The 17,157-nt window shown below is 39.5% G+C and overlaps 2 protein-coding genes across 2 annotated transcripts in view; both read right to left on the bottom strand.

Annotated features, from left to right (window-relative positions):
• The window catches only part of trip11 (thyroid hormone receptor interactor 11), a 32,860-nt gene extending 27,504 nt beyond the window's left edge, over positions 1 to 5,356 (bottom strand). Inside the window, exons 1-2 of the mRNA XM_051957266.1 lie at positions 4,750 to 5,356; positions 902 to 978 (exon numbers count right to left, since the gene is read on the bottom strand). Of these exons, the coding sequence (XP_051813226.1) occupies positions 902 to 978; positions 4,750 to 4,888 (216 nt within the window). The 5' untranslated portion in view covers positions 4,889 to 5,356. The remainder of the gene's footprint in view (positions 1 to 901; positions 979 to 4,749) is intronic.
• A 1,275-nt stretch (positions 5,357 to 6,631) lies between these two features.
• On the bottom strand, positions 6,632 to 15,705 carry golga5 (golgin A5). The gene is made up of 13 exons (XM_051957345.1): positions 15,512 to 15,705; positions 12,549 to 13,205; positions 11,178 to 11,375; positions 10,869 to 11,088; positions 10,326 to 10,449; positions 10,023 to 10,226; positions 9,640 to 9,810; positions 8,711 to 8,839; positions 8,526 to 8,624; positions 8,210 to 8,432; positions 7,320 to 7,419; positions 7,162 to 7,225; positions 6,632 to 7,076 (listed from the first exon to the last, which is right to left on the bottom strand). Exons 2-13 carry the CDS (start codon positions 13,195 to 13,197, stop codon positions 6,999 to 7,001), a joined length of 2,259 nt encoding a protein of 752 aa, XP_051813305.1. The 5' UTR covers positions 13,198 to 13,205; positions 15,512 to 15,705; the 3' UTR covers positions 6,632 to 6,998.
• Between the last annotated feature and the right edge of the window lie 1,452 nt (positions 15,706 to 17,157).

The raw sequence follows: 17,157 nt of genomic DNA, 5'->3' as shown, positions 1-17,157 counted from the left end.
CAGGGGGGGACTGTATATAGACATAAACGCCTCGTGTGTATGTGCAAACGTGCAAGCTGAAGGAATTCCTGCAGGTGTTCAACTAAAACAGGATTTTGCAGCACTGATATGAACTATACATCACATTTTTGAAGTTTATTAACGGAATGCCCCTTGAGATGTAGCATCTCGTTTTCAAGGGGGTCCATAAACGCATACATATATAAACACAATTTACAATGACACACGTAAGTGCACACATTTACACATAAACACACATACCCACACACACACACACACACAGGACAGACATGCTCCTTTGTTCCCTCACCCCCCAATCCTCAATGAATTCTAAAACAGGTGCCACCAACTTGGTGCCAATGAGGCCAGATAGCCTTTTAGAGACGTCTTTGTTTATTTGTCTATCTTGCTCTTTTTCTTTCCCCTTCCTTCCCTTTTTCTTCCCTCCTTTTTCCTTTTCTCTCCTTCCCTTCCCCTTTTTCCTTCTCCCTCTCTTCCCTTCCCTTCTTTCCTCACCTCCCCCTTCTCTACTCCTTCCTCCCCTTCCCTTCCCTTTTTCTCAGAGTAGGGAGTGCAGAAGGGTTTCCAAGACTCTCATGGCTTGAAATATTACTTTGCTTTGCACAGTGACGACTTCATCTTTACTATAAGAGCCTGAGGTTGTGCTGTAAAGGCTTTTCTTACTCAATTGTGTCTGAATTCTTGCTTGTGTTGTACGCCACTTTGGACAAAAGCGTCCGCTAAATGAAATTGTGGAATTGTAGAATGATCAAACACAGGTGTTGATAAAAACACAGATGTCTGCATTTCATTCAGGCACTAGAACAGAATGAATTCACTGCTAATGTTTTCTGTAACACCTGTGCTTTTCCTCTTTGGAGCAGTGAGAGGAGAATCTCACCTCAGATTTCTGAGTAGCAAACGCAGTCTCGACTTCAGCCAGCTTGGAATTGGACACCTGTAGTTCTGTGGCAGCATCTGGAGTTACAAGGAAAGAAAAGCATCAGAAATACCAACAGAGCATTGGGGAATAGGACGGGACATTGTTTTTTTGTTTAGGACTGTCCTAAGTTGTATTGTTGTTTAGTCTTGTCCCTTTGTTATCTTATTGGAAAAATAAAAAGGCTTTGATCAAAAGAAATACCAACAGAACAAACAGGGTATCACGCATAAGTCAAAAACATCCAGAAGGAATAAAAGCAGCAGTATCAATCTCATTTTAGTTCAGGGGCCACATTCAGCCCAATCTGATCTCAAGTGGGCTGGACCATTAAAATCAGAGCATAACAACCTGTAATAAATGACCAAGAAAAAAATGCTAAACAAAACAAGAAACAAAGCAACAAAAACACGAGATAAACGACACAAAACAAAACAAAAATGAGACAAGAAAAGCTACAAAGCGACAAAAACGGGACAAAAAAATAACAAAAGCGAGAAACAAAATAAAAAAGAGACAATAAATTTGACAAAAGTGTTACAAAGTGGCAAAAATGAGACAAAATAATGACAAACGCGAGAAACAAAACAGCAAAAACGAGACGAAGGACACAAAACAAAACAATGCTACACAAAAGAAAGAGTAAAGCAAAACACAAGATGACAAGAATTTGACAAAAACACAAGTGAGACAAAATGAAACACAAAACCACAAAAACATGAGACAAACGACAAAAGTCAGACCAAAAAAACCCCAAATAAAACAAGAAAATATTACAAAAATGAGACACAAAACAACAAAAGAACAATGAGCAATCACGTATTTTACTTTATGATCAAAATAACTCGTCATGGTCTCAAAATCATTTTAAATTTTTACAATTTGCAGTTCATGTCTTCTCTGTAATTTTTACACTTTGAGGGCTGGATCGGACCCTCTGGAGGGCCGGTTTTGGCCCGCAGGTTGCCTATCTGACCCCCCTGAATTAAAGGAAAGAATAATGCATGTTTCTTTATCATTAACACAGCCAGAAAAGGAAAAGATGCATTTTTTTATCAAATGTTTTTTTTTTCCTGCTTTATCCATCACAGCACATTCAGGTGACACCAGCTCCTTACTATCAGTCACACACAGATCTGCTGAACTCTCCTCACATGACAATCGAACACGCTTGGCTGAGCAAGGCAACATTTCTAGAAACCTTTTCAGCGATAAGCGGTCCAACAGCTGGACACATACCGTTCATTTCTACACCAGCTGAGCTAAAGCTGCAGTCGGTGCCGTCTGGTTAGTTTAAAAGCTTTCTTCCAGCTCCTCCCTGCACTGATAAGGATTCATACTGGTGTTTTTTGACTGCAGCAGTGAGTTGGACTTCTGTGGCCAAAGTTCTCTCATCGTCTGGGTTTTATCTTTCGCCGTCTGTTTGCTTTAGAGGCTTTTGGGCTTAATTGAGCAAATGCAACAGATCTACAATCTACAATCACTGCATTATGATTTTCAGTCTACAGTTTAGACCTGGTGGGAGCAAGAATTGAGGCAAATCAGCAACTTAGCGCAACACTGCATTTGAAACTAAATATGATCTAAGATTACATGACTATGAGACACTATGTTCCAAAACATGAAACCAAACAAGGCGTTCTTATGTGTGTCGCCACTGTGATGTTATCTAGAATTAAAAGGAAGTGACAAACGATGTCTGCTTGAAATTACACACACAAACAAATGGATATTTTCTGCTTTTACTTTAAAAAAGCCATTCATTGTTCCAAACTAATTTGCGCATTTGTACATGCAGATATGAAAAAGAAAAATCATAAATATCAGAGTGCTTAAAGGTGATTGGCCAAGGATTAAATTGTTAACAAGTTATTTCTTTAGGGAAAATAGCAAAAAAAAAAACACTGCTGATTTTATTTCTGTAAATGTGAATATTATATATTAAAAACTTATAAGCTTAAAACTGAACACAGAAAAATGTCATGATAGTAAGATTATTTCTTTTGCAGGACTGTTGCATTTGAGTGCATAAGTTTTAGTGAATGCCACATGATACTGGATTTTATATTACATGTTTTTTCAACTGGTTTTGATGCCGATTCTAATACAGATACATATTTTCCATGTAAATGCTGAAAACATGGCCTCTCCTGTGGTAGCATTGATAATTATTATGCTTGCTCCTAACACGATGGAACACTGGCAGGTGTAAACAAACTACAAAGCCTTTTAAAGCTGCACATTCACCGGGGAAAGTTAAGAAATCTACTTAAACTGAAATGTTATGATGCCGTATTTATTTTTATTAAACACTTTCAAACAAAACTGTAAACCGTAACCTGGATGGACACCTATGGCAAGGTTTATTTTGGGTTCATCATGCCAGTAAAGCCTTTATCTGCCAATAATGATGATGCTAGTATCAGAGAATATCCCCAATTGTAGTTAATTTTGCAAAAAAATATATCACAAAAAAGTGGCAAGTGGGTACATTCCAGGAGAGTACCTTGAACTCTGCAGGGTCACAGCATCATTTAGAGTATATTAGTAAAATATGTTTGGCAGTCGTCTTGTTTTTAGACGCCAAAAAGTCACCTTTGAGTTCATGCCAGTTTCTCTACAAGACAGAAAATCAGTGCAAAGTGTTCATGTTAGCATTTCCTCCAGTGAAGGCAACAAAGCCGGCTTCTCAGTAGGGCTGAATGAATTGGAGAAAAATTTATCTGTGATACAATTTTTATTTGACAAGTTTTTAGTTCAGTATGCACTGTGTCATAGATTTAAAACATGCAATGCAGTTTAACCACATTAGCTACAATCTAAAGCGTGACTGTCACAACAGGAAGTCGGCATGAATTTGTAAAACCATCGACACAACAGTTTCCACCCTGGGTGAGACACGCAGTGTAAAGTATAGTGTAATTAGCAGCTTTTGCCATCTGCTAATTAAATCGCTTCAAATCAGTTTAACAGAGATTAATTATTCATTCCTAGTTCTTAAATATTGTGTCGACTCCGCATAATATTTGCAACTGAGGAATTACTAATTGGCGAATTAACCTTACACAGGAAATATTCCAGCAGATTGTCTCATGTTTTCTGTGTTTTGTGGTTGCTCTTAGTGGTCCAGTATTTTACATAGACTGCTCAAAAATGAAGAGAACACTTAAATCATTGATATACAGCTGTGTGATTTATTGAGAACAAAATGATGTAAGAACGTGACAATGAAAAGCAAAATGATTAAATAACTGACTTACAATTCCTAACTGGACACATCAATATCCTAGAAGATCAGTTGAATTGTTTTTATACTGTGATGATTAAGTGTTCCCTTAATTTTTTGGAGCAGTGTATACATTTTTGGGAAATTGACTTGTTGCCCTGTTTGAACTGTGCTTTTGTGTTTTACATCGATTTTGCAGGTTTTATCCTGTTTTCTGGAGATAACGTTGTTGTTGCCCGTCTTACAACATTCACGACAGATCAGGTTATTTTAAAGTATGCTATATGAACACATTTAAACTGACAGCTCTTGTTCTGAGGACCCTCAGTAGATGTGTTATGAAGGCGAGGCGAGGTGTCCCTGAGCAAGACGCTGAACCCCTAATTGCTCCTGATGGGTCGTGGTTAGCACCTTGCATGGCAGCTCCCGCCATCAGTGTGTGTGAATGGGTGAATGTGACGTATCATGTAAAGCTTTGGATAAAAGGGCTATATAAATACAACCATTTAACCAGTTAAATCTGCTGGGACCAACTTGTAAAGTCTGCTGCAGGTGTGCAGTTACAAAGACACAGCTCTCTTACCTCCAACCTCTTCCATCCCCTCCACCAGCATGTCTCTGGTAAAGTTTGATATCTGCCCGGTGAAGGACGACAGGCTGCCTCCGACCTGGCCCAGAGACTGGCCGAGGCCGGAGCCGATTCCACCCAGCCACGATGCCATGTTTCAGGGAAAACAAACAAAAACAAAGCGGGGCCGCGGAGGACTGGATGAGCTAGCTTAGCTTGGACTCGAAAGATGCTAAGGTTAGCTCGCTCATCAAGCTCAGCTGTTGTTTTAAACCGCCGCGACGTTGCGAACTTTAAATCCCACTTTTTAAAATGTTTCCTCCGAAGCACAGTCGCTGTTGAGGCTCATTTAACGAGCATCGAACCCGGCTAATAACAGCTGACCGCCCGCCTGAAGGAATCCGTCCAGACAAGCGAGGAAAGCGGCATTATCTCACCGTCAGACAGCTAGGAAGTCTGGATATAGCTTTACGAAAGAGTCGGTGTCTCCTGCGGTCCGTGTGGTTGTAACATTCATCAGTTTTGAGTCAGTCCGAGCAGCTCAGCTCCCTCAAAGTGCCACCTCAACTGCAGCCATTATCGGCTCGCTGCTGGATGTCAGCTTTGACGTGGACACGGAGCGCAGCCGCGGTGCATTGTGGGATACTGGAGGACCAACACCACGAGGTGTGTTCAAGAACAGCAGCAAGAATCAGACAGTCACCGAAACAGATTTTAAAGGTGTATATCACATACAAAAAGGCAACAATTTGATCATTTATGATGTATTTCGTTGATATAAAAATATTTCAGTTTAATTACTGTATTTTGTATCTCTTTTGCAATTATCTTAGCGTCTCTGCATCATTTTTACCTTCTCTAAGCCCCAATTAATACAGTTTTTACAAGGGAGGACCAATTCAGCTCATACTGTCCATAAATATTGACATAATTGATCTTGACATAATTTTCAGCATTTCGGCTCTCTGCAAAACAAAAGTAGATTTGAAATTAAATGATCAAGACCCAAACACATTCTATTGGCACATTCTGCCACTAGACTTCTGTTGATTTTTAAAAAAAATCTTATTTCACCTTTTCTTTTACCTTCACTTTATACTGTAATATTCCGTGTTGTCTTTTTCTTTACCCCTTTATTAAATATCCATGCTGTTGTAACAACTTCAGTAGCTTTCGCAGTTCGCAGTTCCCGGTCAATGTTGCGTACCCTTTTTAATTGCCCCCTGAGGACAAATAAAGTTTTCTGAATCTGAATCTGAAATAGCTGTAGAGGACTAATTCAACAAATATAATGCAGTTGATTAATTAATCAATATAATACAGTTCCACTTGCCAACAATGGATTGCAGTCGCTACAATGTTACTGGAATGTTATTTATATAAAGCGCTTCATGAGGGCTACATGAAAGATTACAACAGATACAGTGTGAGGAAAATGTGGATTTTTATGTCATTTTTATTTTAATTCTATAGATTTTTTTGGTTCTTCAACTACATGAAACTATTTTTTAAAAAAGCAAAAACAAAGTGAATTTACATGTCTAATGTAGAACAACATTAAAACCTGTCAACTAAAATTCAATTTTTTGAGATGACTTTGAAAAAAAGAGTGATCAAATAATTGTGAATTTATCAGAATTTTATAAATCTTCCCTTTTTATTTAATAGATCAAACTGTTGATTTCACATTTACTATTGCAGGTATTTCTAAAATTAAATACAAGTAGTGACAATTAATGCACTTTCACAAAATTGGAAAAAAAAGAACTTAACCTTCCATATAGAACCAAAACAGCTGTGTTGATATGCTGACTGTGCTTCTGAAATAGATAATCTGACTTTTATGTGTAAAACCTACCTGTAAATTACAGATAATGGAATAAAAAAGCAGTTGAAGTTGTTTCTTCTAACTCATTTATTAAAAGACTCTTCTTTTTTATACATAGTGTTAAATACAATCTCTCAGGAGACCAGAGGTCTGAAAGCAGATGATGTGCAGAATGGATGCGAGATCATTTTTTTGATTGATGTTCTTTCAGGAGACCACCAGCACAATATATCACTCTGTAGTTAAGTCACAACTCAATGCTCTAAATTTTCGGTTGGAAACAATATAGAACAAATCAGAGGAAACGTCTTTAATTCAGAACATATCTGTGCAAATCAGGGAGAGTCAGGTCCCAGAGCCCATAATCCAGCAGCTTCTTTAAACCGAAGGCTGTAGAGAAACATCTTTAAATAGCCAACAGTAAAACTCAGGCCTTCTATCTTCCATCGGGGTGACCGTGCATTTCTGGTGTGTAAGTCAGAAGAACGATCATGACCCACAGGTGCAGTACCGCCTGGAAACAAGAGAATAGTTTGATGAATTAAAGATTTTATCAACTGACCAACAGAGACAACTGCATCCCATTTTTAAACACTCACCATGTAGAGGATAACAAAAACTCTGGCCACTGGGTAACGCCTCAGGAAGATTCCCAGTCTTATGCTGCGAGAGACAAAACAGCATTTTACAGGGGAACACAATGCAATTAGAGCAGAGAAATGGTAGAACCTGTATGAAAGGAACACTGAATGTTTACCTGAAGCGGTCAATAGTGCTGGCTGCCTTGCGTACTTTTCCGTACACGCCTGGACTGTCCTGGTCACTGAAGAGCACCGGTGTGTTTCTTTGTCGTGCTCCTAACAGTCCGAAACAAGGAAAGAAACAACCGTTTGAGTCCAAAAATGAACATTTCTTCACACTTTTAGCTGAATATGTCCCATTTTACCAAAGGGATGCACTATGAAGCAAATTGGACCGGCTTTCTTTGTGTCATCTGTCTCGACAAAACCTAAAACTCCAATCACAGATGATAGCTTTTGAAAATGTCTTCGTTAACCAGGTTTTCTTCACTCAGTTTTGTGTGTGCTCCCATAAAAACGGAGGATTCAGTGTGTTTCTTTGACTCTTATTCCACACAAAATGGACCAAACCTGTGCCGCCTACTTCAGCCATGAGGAAGAGGTTGTTATAATAGAGAGGTACTATAAATATAAAAAATATGTGATGGTAGAATATCACTGTTACTGCAAATGATTCAAGAGAGGAATGCCAGTAGAAAATAGTCTGTTAATATATTTATTTTACCACTCAGTCACTCGCAATCCAGCGTTAAAAATGATGCTCAAGAAGTGCTAGTAGGTCTGACACTGTTCCATAATGGACACATAGGAATTAAAATAGTTTTGGGGTATCAATTAATAGAACAGAACAGAACACAAATACTGTATTGATCTCCAAGAGGAATTTCTGTTGCTACAGTAGCAAGCAGAGAGCGTAAAATGACCACCACAATAGAATAACAAAAACATCAAAATCTAAATATAATATACTAAGATACAAACGTACATCTTGCTTCATAGTAAATTCCTCTGCTCGATAATGACCAAAACAATCATAAAGACAACAACAAATGTCATCTTCTCCTACCTGGTCCCTCTAATGCGCTCATGTTGATGGCTGGTCCTCCACTCTGTCCCCCCTGAGCGTTCTTCAGCTGCTGCTCCAGACGCTCCAGCTGGAAGACCAGAGAGTTCTTCTCCGTTCCCAGAGCCTCCAGCATCGTCTGCTTCTGGATCAGCGTCTCCGTCAGCTGGTGGAGTCGATTCTCCAGCTCCGTTTGGCTGCTGCTGCTGAGAGTCTTGTTGGTCAGCTGGGAGAGTGAAGACACACCGGAGTGAGGTTTTCAAAAACGACGACTGTCAAGCTGCTGTACTGACCTGAGAACCATTCGAGGCAAACTGACCTGATTCCTGAGTTTCTGGATTTCATCTTCCCTGTCTTTGATTCGGCTCTGCAGCGAGGTTTTGGCTCGATGCTGCTCTTCCTCCAGGTACTGCAGCTCCTACAAGAAACACAAAAACATCTCACAGAAACACACACACAACCATTGTTTGTAGTTGCCATTTTAAGACATTGCTTCTCTCTTACCTGTTTGTAGCGCTCCACCTCAGCCTCTACTTCCTGCTTAGCTCTGTTCTGTAAGGCCTGTTGCTCCTGCAGCTGCACCTGCTGCTCTCTCCACGTCTCCGCCTCCACCAAGGCCTGATTCTCCAAATCCTGGAAGTAAAATGACACAGTTGAGTCTCTGTGGTCGTTTGTAATGGGGAGCTTTCTGATGTGGACATAAATCGGTGAGATGATTCCATTTTTACACTTTCAAAGTCAGACAGTAGACATACAACTGCATCATTTCTAGCACATTTCAATTATTGGCCTGCCCAATTATCATGGCGGATATTCAGCATTTTTCTGATTATTGGTATCTGTATTTTTACTGATCAATTATAGATACATGTGTCTTCACTCTGTGGTCTCAGAAACGACTCTCAGCAGCAAAAACTCAACAAGAAACACAAGCCAGAAAATTAGCTTCTCTCACAGTAGCTAAGGCTACGCTCACGGCTAGCGACTAAGTTAGACGGCAGCCACAGAATACTCTGATCAAAAACAAACAGATCAATCTCAGCTGATCCACCATGAACAGAGGAGAGCATCCTAACTGAATCACTATTATTTCTAAATACATATTCCGGTTACAGTCACTCTTATTAATGAAGAAGTCTCGTGACAAGTTTTCTGCTATCACATGCTGTTAAAACATTACATTTAATGTATACCGGGTCCAAATATTGGTTATCAGCCTTTCTTGACATCAGCCCTAAAAAAAACTAAACAAAACAGACAAAAACAGAGTAAAAAAGCAAAAAAAGAAAACACCTTATATCGGTCAATCCCTGCTCATTTCATGCAGACAAACGTCTTCAAACCCGGAATCATTCCTATGAAGGATTTTCCACAACAGGATTCATACAATATGACACCACTGAAGTGGCCAGAAGCCATTTACAGCACCTCACCTGTATTTCCGTTCGAAGCGTTTGCACCTGCCCCTGTAGTTTTTGGATCTCTTCCCTCTGCAGCTCTTTCTCATGTCGCAGCTCCTCCAGCTCCAGAGCCATGGCCCCGCTGCCGTCCAGAGTATCCAGACCAGACCCCTCCTTCAGACTGCTGATCAACTTCTCTTTGGACTAAACAAACATTTACAACATTATTAGAAACAGATTAGAGGCATCAAGTAAGATAAAGAAGAAAATAATACAGAGAAAGGCAGCCTCCATGAAGTACAAATCTTTATGCACAAAGAAAAAGTCAGCATTTGGATTTAGCTTTAGCCTGGTGTGAGTCACATCAGTGCTGAAAAAGAGAAGATGAGTCTCCAGAGAGCCTCCACAAGCCTTACTTGTAGGATGCGTGAAGCTTTGTGCTTGTAGTCCTGTAACTCCTGCTTGGCAGACTCAGCTGCAGCTTTGGCACTTTTCAGCTGCTGCTGGAAGTCGTCCACCCTGAGCTTCTCCTCTGCTGCTCGCCGCTCTGCTGCAGTCACCGTCTCAGCAAGGGTTTGCCGCTCAACCTCCACTTTGGACAGACGGCCAGCGTACTCACTCTGCACCACAACAGGCAATTAATGAGTCTCACGATTTCCATGTGTACAGTCCAGATGTTACTGCTGCAGATACAGAAAGATGAATGGTGACTCGTGCACCTGCATCTGCCGGTAGCTGTCCTGTTCCCTCCTGAGGGCCAGATCAGCCTCTCGCAGCCTCTCCTGTATTGTTTCAAGAGCTTGAGAATGCATGCTGCTCCCTTCTGTGTGGTCTTGCATAATTCTGAAAATAGGCAAGGAAACAGTTCATAGAAATGGTTTAGCTCCACAATACATTACCACCACATTAACTGCATTTTCTGTATTACTTATGCCTCAAGAGCAAAAGTGGTTATACTTTGTCAGCTCCAAAAAAGTCTTGTTCTATAATAAATCCTGTCCTTCCATGATCAGTTTAAACTTAAAATTGGTCTCTCATCTTTTCCCTTTCATTTAGTTCTTCCTGAAGCTACTCCATGCTTGGTTTCTTTTTCTTGCCCCATTTTTTTGTACTGATCAGTTGCCTGCTTTGACCCAGTTTCCTCTTTTAATCTTTTAATTTTTCTCCATGTTTTTGTAGTTCTACCTCTTTTAAATCTCGCCAATCGTTCTATAAAAAGCTGGGTCTGATCTCTACTTCAAAAGCTTGTCATCAGACTGCACCTTGACTTCTCCTTCTGTGCCTCCTCTAATGCAGAACTGCGAGATTTCAGAAGCTGGTCGGCTTCATCGAGTCGGATTTTTAGGACTGCAAGTTGACCGTCTTTGGCAGAAAGGGCCTCTGTGAGGTCATCAACCTGTGACCGAAGCTCTCGTAACGTGCGATCAGTCTGAGACTGCTCCGAGTTCCATCTGTCTGCACGCAGACGAGCCTGGTTCAGTTCTAAAGGAGCGCAAAACAACTAAATCAAAACAGAGGGAGAGGGGTAAAATGCAAATCACTGCTGTTTTGTTGTGCTGTTATTCTTTTACCATCTTGCAGGTCTTTTGCTCTCTGGATGACTGAAGCCATCTCCTGGTTGAGGGAGGCCACCTCACTGCGCAGCAGCTGGTTCTCCAGACGGAGGCTGGACAGGATTTGGTTCTGTGGCTCCTCTGAAGGTGGAGGAGGCTCCTGTCTGCTGGACTCCTGAGGAACAGCCAGGTCCGAGTCTGAACCCTCAGGTGTGTCTGTAGTGATACAGAGAGAGCACACTATAAAAAACAGACATACATTTATAGAGATGAAAAAGGAGAAATTTTGCTGCTGTTGGGATTCTTTTATTGTACAGCTGGACGGTAATAAGCTGGTATAATAGCACATCAATATCTTTCAGCCATACTGATTCTTAGATTAGAGTTTTATAATGTACATTTTGAGCTCTTGTCGCGCTATTGAGCTGTTTTTCTGTGAGTGTGTCCTCATATCGCTTATCTTGTGTACGCACTTGACAACACAAGTATGTACGTGGATGATGTAATGCACGGTCCTACCACTGATGTCACGCTATTCCACTGATCTCTTAAGGAGTTTACTACAAAGCAAGTGTGACATCGACAGGTTTTCTTTGTGGAAGCTCGAGTGATAATACATAAAACTCCCATCAGGGATAACAGGTATCATGTTGGTGGTTATCTTCTTTCTTTGATAACCAGGTTTTCTTTATCCCAGTTTGTTCACGCTTGTGTAAAAGAAAGCATTTGACCCGTCATTTGAGTCTTCTCCTGCAGAAAATGGGCTGATCATGTGCAGACTGGTTCAGTTAGAAGTACAGGTTGTTATAATAAAAGCTATGAAGAATATAAAACATTATTATTCCAAAAAGTGCTGTTATTGCCACTGATATAGAGAGGAATGTTGGTAGAAAGTATAGTGAGTTAGTATGTTTATTTACCCTCTCAATGCAGCCATTTATTTTTAACGTGGCAGATGAACATTAGAGCTCTTGAACTTTAAAATGTACATATTTAAATATAATACCTTAGAAGTCCATTTAGGTCTGTCCAATAATTTAGAAAGTTTTACTTTACTTTAGTTTTTGGCCCAATCAAAGTGAAATTAATGTTAACGATTGAATATTCTCTTTTCATGAAAAACAGAAGGATGGAGGAAAATGCATTTGACATGTTTGCTTGAGCTTAAGGATATCGAGAATATATTCTGACAACTAACACTGAATATTAACAAAACTTAAGTGCGTTTACAACAACGTCAAATTTGTCATTCCCTGAATAACATTCTGTTAATTGTACCTTGGAATTTCTACACCTGTGACTTAAGAAATATACTTTTCTTTTTCCACCACTGGCTAAAAATAAACTCCACTACATAAGTGCTGTTCATCAGTGTGGCTGTGCTCAAACCTTGGCTTGGTTCTTTAGCAGAGTTCTCCTCTGATGTTTTGACGCTGTGAGCAGACAGTGAGCTCATGCTGGAGGCCCTGGATACCCCTCTGGTAGAGGGGGGGGTAGACGGGGCTGAGGGGATGGCATGAGGAGTGGTGGAAGGGGGAGGCGTTGGGTTTTGGACTTCTGGAACTGCTGCTTTCACAAGTTCCCTTCTTGAATCCCTCCTGTTGCTGACTGGAGGGTCTGAGCTGTTCAGAAAGTCAAAGAGCATGTCATCGTCCACATCCTGCTCGCTCTTTCTGGGCCTCACAAAGCCAGACGAGGTCTTGGCAGAGTTGGTAGCGCCGCTGCCAGAAGCAGAGGGGGTGCTGGCCACGTTGGCTGTTCCGGCCAGCAGGGTTGCACTGGATCGCTTGATGTTTCCAGCGGCAGCAGAGATGAAGCTCGGTGCATCGTGAGAGGATGCATAGGCGTGATGTGTCACAGCAGGGTCGGCCTTGTACCCTGCAGCTCTGTAGTCGGTTTTGACAGCAGGCTCTGCTTCATAGGATGACGAAAAGGAGGATGTTCTGGCCTGGCTTGTGCTCAGGGCAGTGGCAGCTCCTTGGTCCACTTTATTCAGGAAATCTTCAGCTTTCCCAGCCAAGTCAGCAAACCAAGACATTTTGCATCCTTGTGGCAGAAACACGACAGCAGAATGTAAGGAAGTAGGTTTTTAGCAGAATTCCAGAAAGCAACATGCTGAGGTTTAATAAACAGACATATATATATATATATATATATATATATATACGCCGGGCTTTGCAAAAGTTCTGTTACACGGTTTCATAATCTTTAGGGACGTTTACATGTCGGAGTGAAAAATTCCATTAAATAATCTGAAAGTTCTACCTTATAGGCAGGTGTCATTAACACAAATTTGTTCTCCGGTGAAGTTGTATCAAGATGGAAGTCAAAAGAGTTGAGATATCTGCTCTCCTTCATGCTGGCCACAACAAGTCTGACAGAGCCAAGCAGCTGAACATCAGCCGGATGACTGTCCACAGAGTCGCGGAGAGGCTCAAGAATGGTGAAGATCTTTCAGTGATCTTTCAAGAATGGTGAAGACCTGAAAGATCTTCACCATTCTTTAGCCTCTCCGCGACTCTGTGGACGGTCATCCGGCTGATGTTCAGCACAAAGCAGAGCAAATATCTGAACTCTTTTGACTTCCATCTTGATACAACTTCACCGGAGAAAAAAATTTGTATTAAGGACACCTGCCTATAAGGTAGAACTTTCAGTTTATTCAATGGAATTTTTCACTCCGACGTGTAAACGTCTCTAAAGATCATGAAACCGAGTGTAACAGAACTTTTGCAAAGCCTGGTATATATATAGGGTTTAAGATATTAACTGAGTACTTCAACAAATATGTCCTCTTAAAGGATAATATGCAGAGTGGAATTCTAAAATCAATGTGATTTTCTAAACCTTAAATAATTGCCTCAAGGTCAGAATAAATCTGGAGAGCCAAAAAGCCTCTCTCATAACTGCTAATGACATGCCCCTTGAGCACAGCCTTAAATTCTTAACTTTTCAAGAGAAGCTGCATCAAATCACAATTTCAAAACAAATACCCAATGTACAGTCTGACTTGAAAATTACCTTCTTGACCACTGTATGGTGTATGCCTTCAATAAACGTCTACCAACATTGCTGTAGCCTTAGTTATTTCCTTAACAACTATGTAATAATGTACATTTTTCATCAATACATTAAACACAAAACTATGGAACCTCAGAGAACATGTAAGTTAGTCTGACTATTGTGCAATAACCATTTTTACTGACCTTAAACTTTGTATTTATTGATTGTTTGGGCTGTCCAACATTTCCTACACCAATCTGTTTCATGTATGTCACCTTTACTATCTATTCCCTATCATCAGATTTGCAGTCATGCGAGTGTGAAGAAATTTACAGTAAGTACTTTCAAACCAGAATGAAGCAAGAGTCTGATAGATCCAAACTTGGGGTGTGTTCCTCTGAAAAGGTCCCATATTGTGTCCCTTTTCAGTAAATTAATGAAGGTCCCAGAAGTCCCTAGAATATGTCTTTTTTCAGCACAAACTACAGCAAAGACGGTTCATTTTATTTACCGTGACTGGTTTTGGACTTGTTCTGAGCCATTAGTTCCAGACCAGCCTTTCATGAAGAAGACCCTGATTGTGTGATTGAGCACACACAGCAAAAAAAGTTGACTCCACGAGAGCTGACACAAACATGAATGAATGTGTTTGGGAATTTGATTGGGAATTCAGCTGTATCAAAATGCATCATACGAGACAAGCAAAAACAAGTAAACATCAGGTGAATTTAGGTTTCACTGAAGCACAACAGTCCGTGTTGACTGATATCAAACCAGCCTTAAAGCTTCTACCACTTCTGAATGAGCCTCAGCGTTAAAACCCACCCACATCTGTCACACAGTGGTATCGCTGTGGTGACATTGCCATCAGCAATAAAATAAAACACTCTGTCTTGTATTTCTATATGAATAGCAGCAGTAAATAGAGTAAACGATGGATTTTCACCCTATGGAACCTTTAAATAAACAGGATGACAACAACAAGTGACAGGGAGTCAATCTTAAAATGACATCAGGACCACAACTTGAGTTAAGAAGCCTCCAGTCTTTTCAGAAACCTCACAGATTCGACTCAGGGTTGAAAACTCCTCTATCAATGTATCATTTCTGCTCAGCTAGCATGCTAACCAGGTAACTGCACAGTCAGAGATGACCAGTCGGTGCTATTTTAAACGCACCGCATTGATTCTTCATTTTAAAATAGCATTGATATAAAAAGTCACTGCAGGAGTCACCAGCAGCTGCGGCGGCGTCATCATGAAACTCGTGTAAACAGTTTGTTAAGGATTAACTCCATCGATGCTAAAGCTAACATGCTAGCTGGCCACCACTAAAACCTTCCCACGTACCGTCAGAAACGAGTCGTTGATCTCAGAATGCCTCCGGTGAGCCGCCTACCGACCGGGTTTAACCGGAGAACATGAAAAAGTAATGCCGTTTGGATAAACACAGTCAAATGTCATCATCTGTCACAGAGGATGTAAGGAATCTTCTCAATACGTGGACCAGGAAGCGCTACGAGCGAGGACCCCAAAACAGAGCGTCCTCACAGGAGCCTGATTAAAAAGGAGTCAGTGAGGCTTCCAGTGCGCAGTCGCCGCCTTCTGCTTGTTTACACAAATAAAAATAAACATAAACACAGGTAAACAAAGCTGATTAAACATTTGGTGCACCCATGTACATACAAAAAGTAGCACACAACAAACCTTTAATATACCTTAATATCATAATAATACTAATATGTAAAGCTTAATAATTTAGTCTAATGAATTAGTTTTTAAAATAATATATTGTAAGATCTTCACCCTTATATTTAAATTAGTAAAAAAAAAATCTAGATTATGTAAAATCTTGTAGGGTCTTAATGATAATTCAATGTAAATTTGCATAATTAAAAATGCTCTAAGGTCTTAAATTAAATATTAAATTAACATAATTCTAATAATATTATTGTATGGTCTTCACTATAATATGTAAATTAGTCAAGAAACTGCATTATCAATACTATTGGGGCCAATATTTTATTTAGTTAGGGAAATTGGCATAAATTAATATTGTTGGGTCATAACCTTAACATCTAATTTAGTCAGATAAATTAGTATTTTATATAACATTGTAGGGTCCTAACACATATTTAAATAATCAGGTTAAGTTGCACACTACATAATATTATAGGGTAATAACCTTGATATCTAAATTAGTCAGGAAATTTTGTATTTTATATAATACTGTAAGATCTTGACCTAAACATTCAAGAAAATGTAGATAATAAATGTCATCTTAGGATCTTAACTGTTATAATTTCATGGAGGTAAATTTACATAGTACTGTAGGGTCTTCATTTAATATTTAATTTTGCTCGGTAAATGTTCAAATTTTACAATACTGTATTGTCGGACCTTAACCTTTTTTTAATTCAGTCTTACATGTTGTATAACATTATTGTAGGAACTTAAGCTTAATATAGACTTTTGCAATTTGATTTTGTATTTCATGTCACATCAGATTACTGAGATAAATTTACATAATAAAAAATATTGCAAAGTCTTGACTCTATCCTTTAAACTTGTTTGGTCCATTAAATGCTTAATATCAAACTTCTTTCTGTACTGAAAAGCAATTTGGTTCAGTACACATTGTTTAAAATGTGCTATGTAAATAAGAGCGACATGACTATTGCGGTTGTACAGCTTTAATTATTTCACTGGTAATTAAGGACATTTTATTTTGCATTGTTGCAGCTAGCTTTTTTTAAATAATCATTATGCTGCATTGTGCTTCTGCATTTTGTTAAAGCACTTGATAAATAAATCTGTTAATTTCTGAAGCTAATGAAAATAGACATTCACAGTCTAGCAATGGATCGGATGCTAATCGTGGTGAAAATGAATAGCTTTAGGAAAATTATTTACCCAAAACTGATTTAAATTCGTTTTTCCAGTTCATGAAACTAAATGTGCAAATGATTAGTAACATAACATACACAATTAAGCAG

This window comes from Acanthochromis polyacanthus, chromosome 1, assembly GCF_021347895.1.
Source record: "Acanthochromis polyacanthus isolate Apoly-LR-REF ecotype Palm Island chromosome 1, KAUST_Apoly_ChrSc, whole genome shotgun sequence".
Lineage (NCBI taxonomy): Eukaryota > Metazoa > Chordata > Actinopteri > Pomacentridae > Acanthochromis > Acanthochromis polyacanthus.
The sequence above is the reverse complement of the archived record's forward strand: the minus strand, read 5'-3'. Positions and strand labels throughout refer to the sequence as shown.

What these genes read in the sequence shown, in the direction of transcription:
- golga5 (XM_051957345.1), bottom strand. Translation starts at nt 13,197, where the DNA reads ATGTCTTGGTTTGCTGACTTGGCTGGGAAAGCTGAAGATTTCCTGAAT. An exon ending in AGCAAAAGACCTGCAAGATG is followed by an intron (nt 11,089 to 11,177) that starts GTAAAAGAATAA and finishes GCGCTCCTTTAG; the next exon opens with AACTGAACCAGGCTCGTCTG. An exon ending in ACAGCTACCGGCAGATGCAG is followed by an intron (nt 10,227 to 10,325) that starts GTGCACGAGTCA and finishes GTTGTGGTGCAG; the next exon opens with AGTGAGTACGCTGGCCGTCT.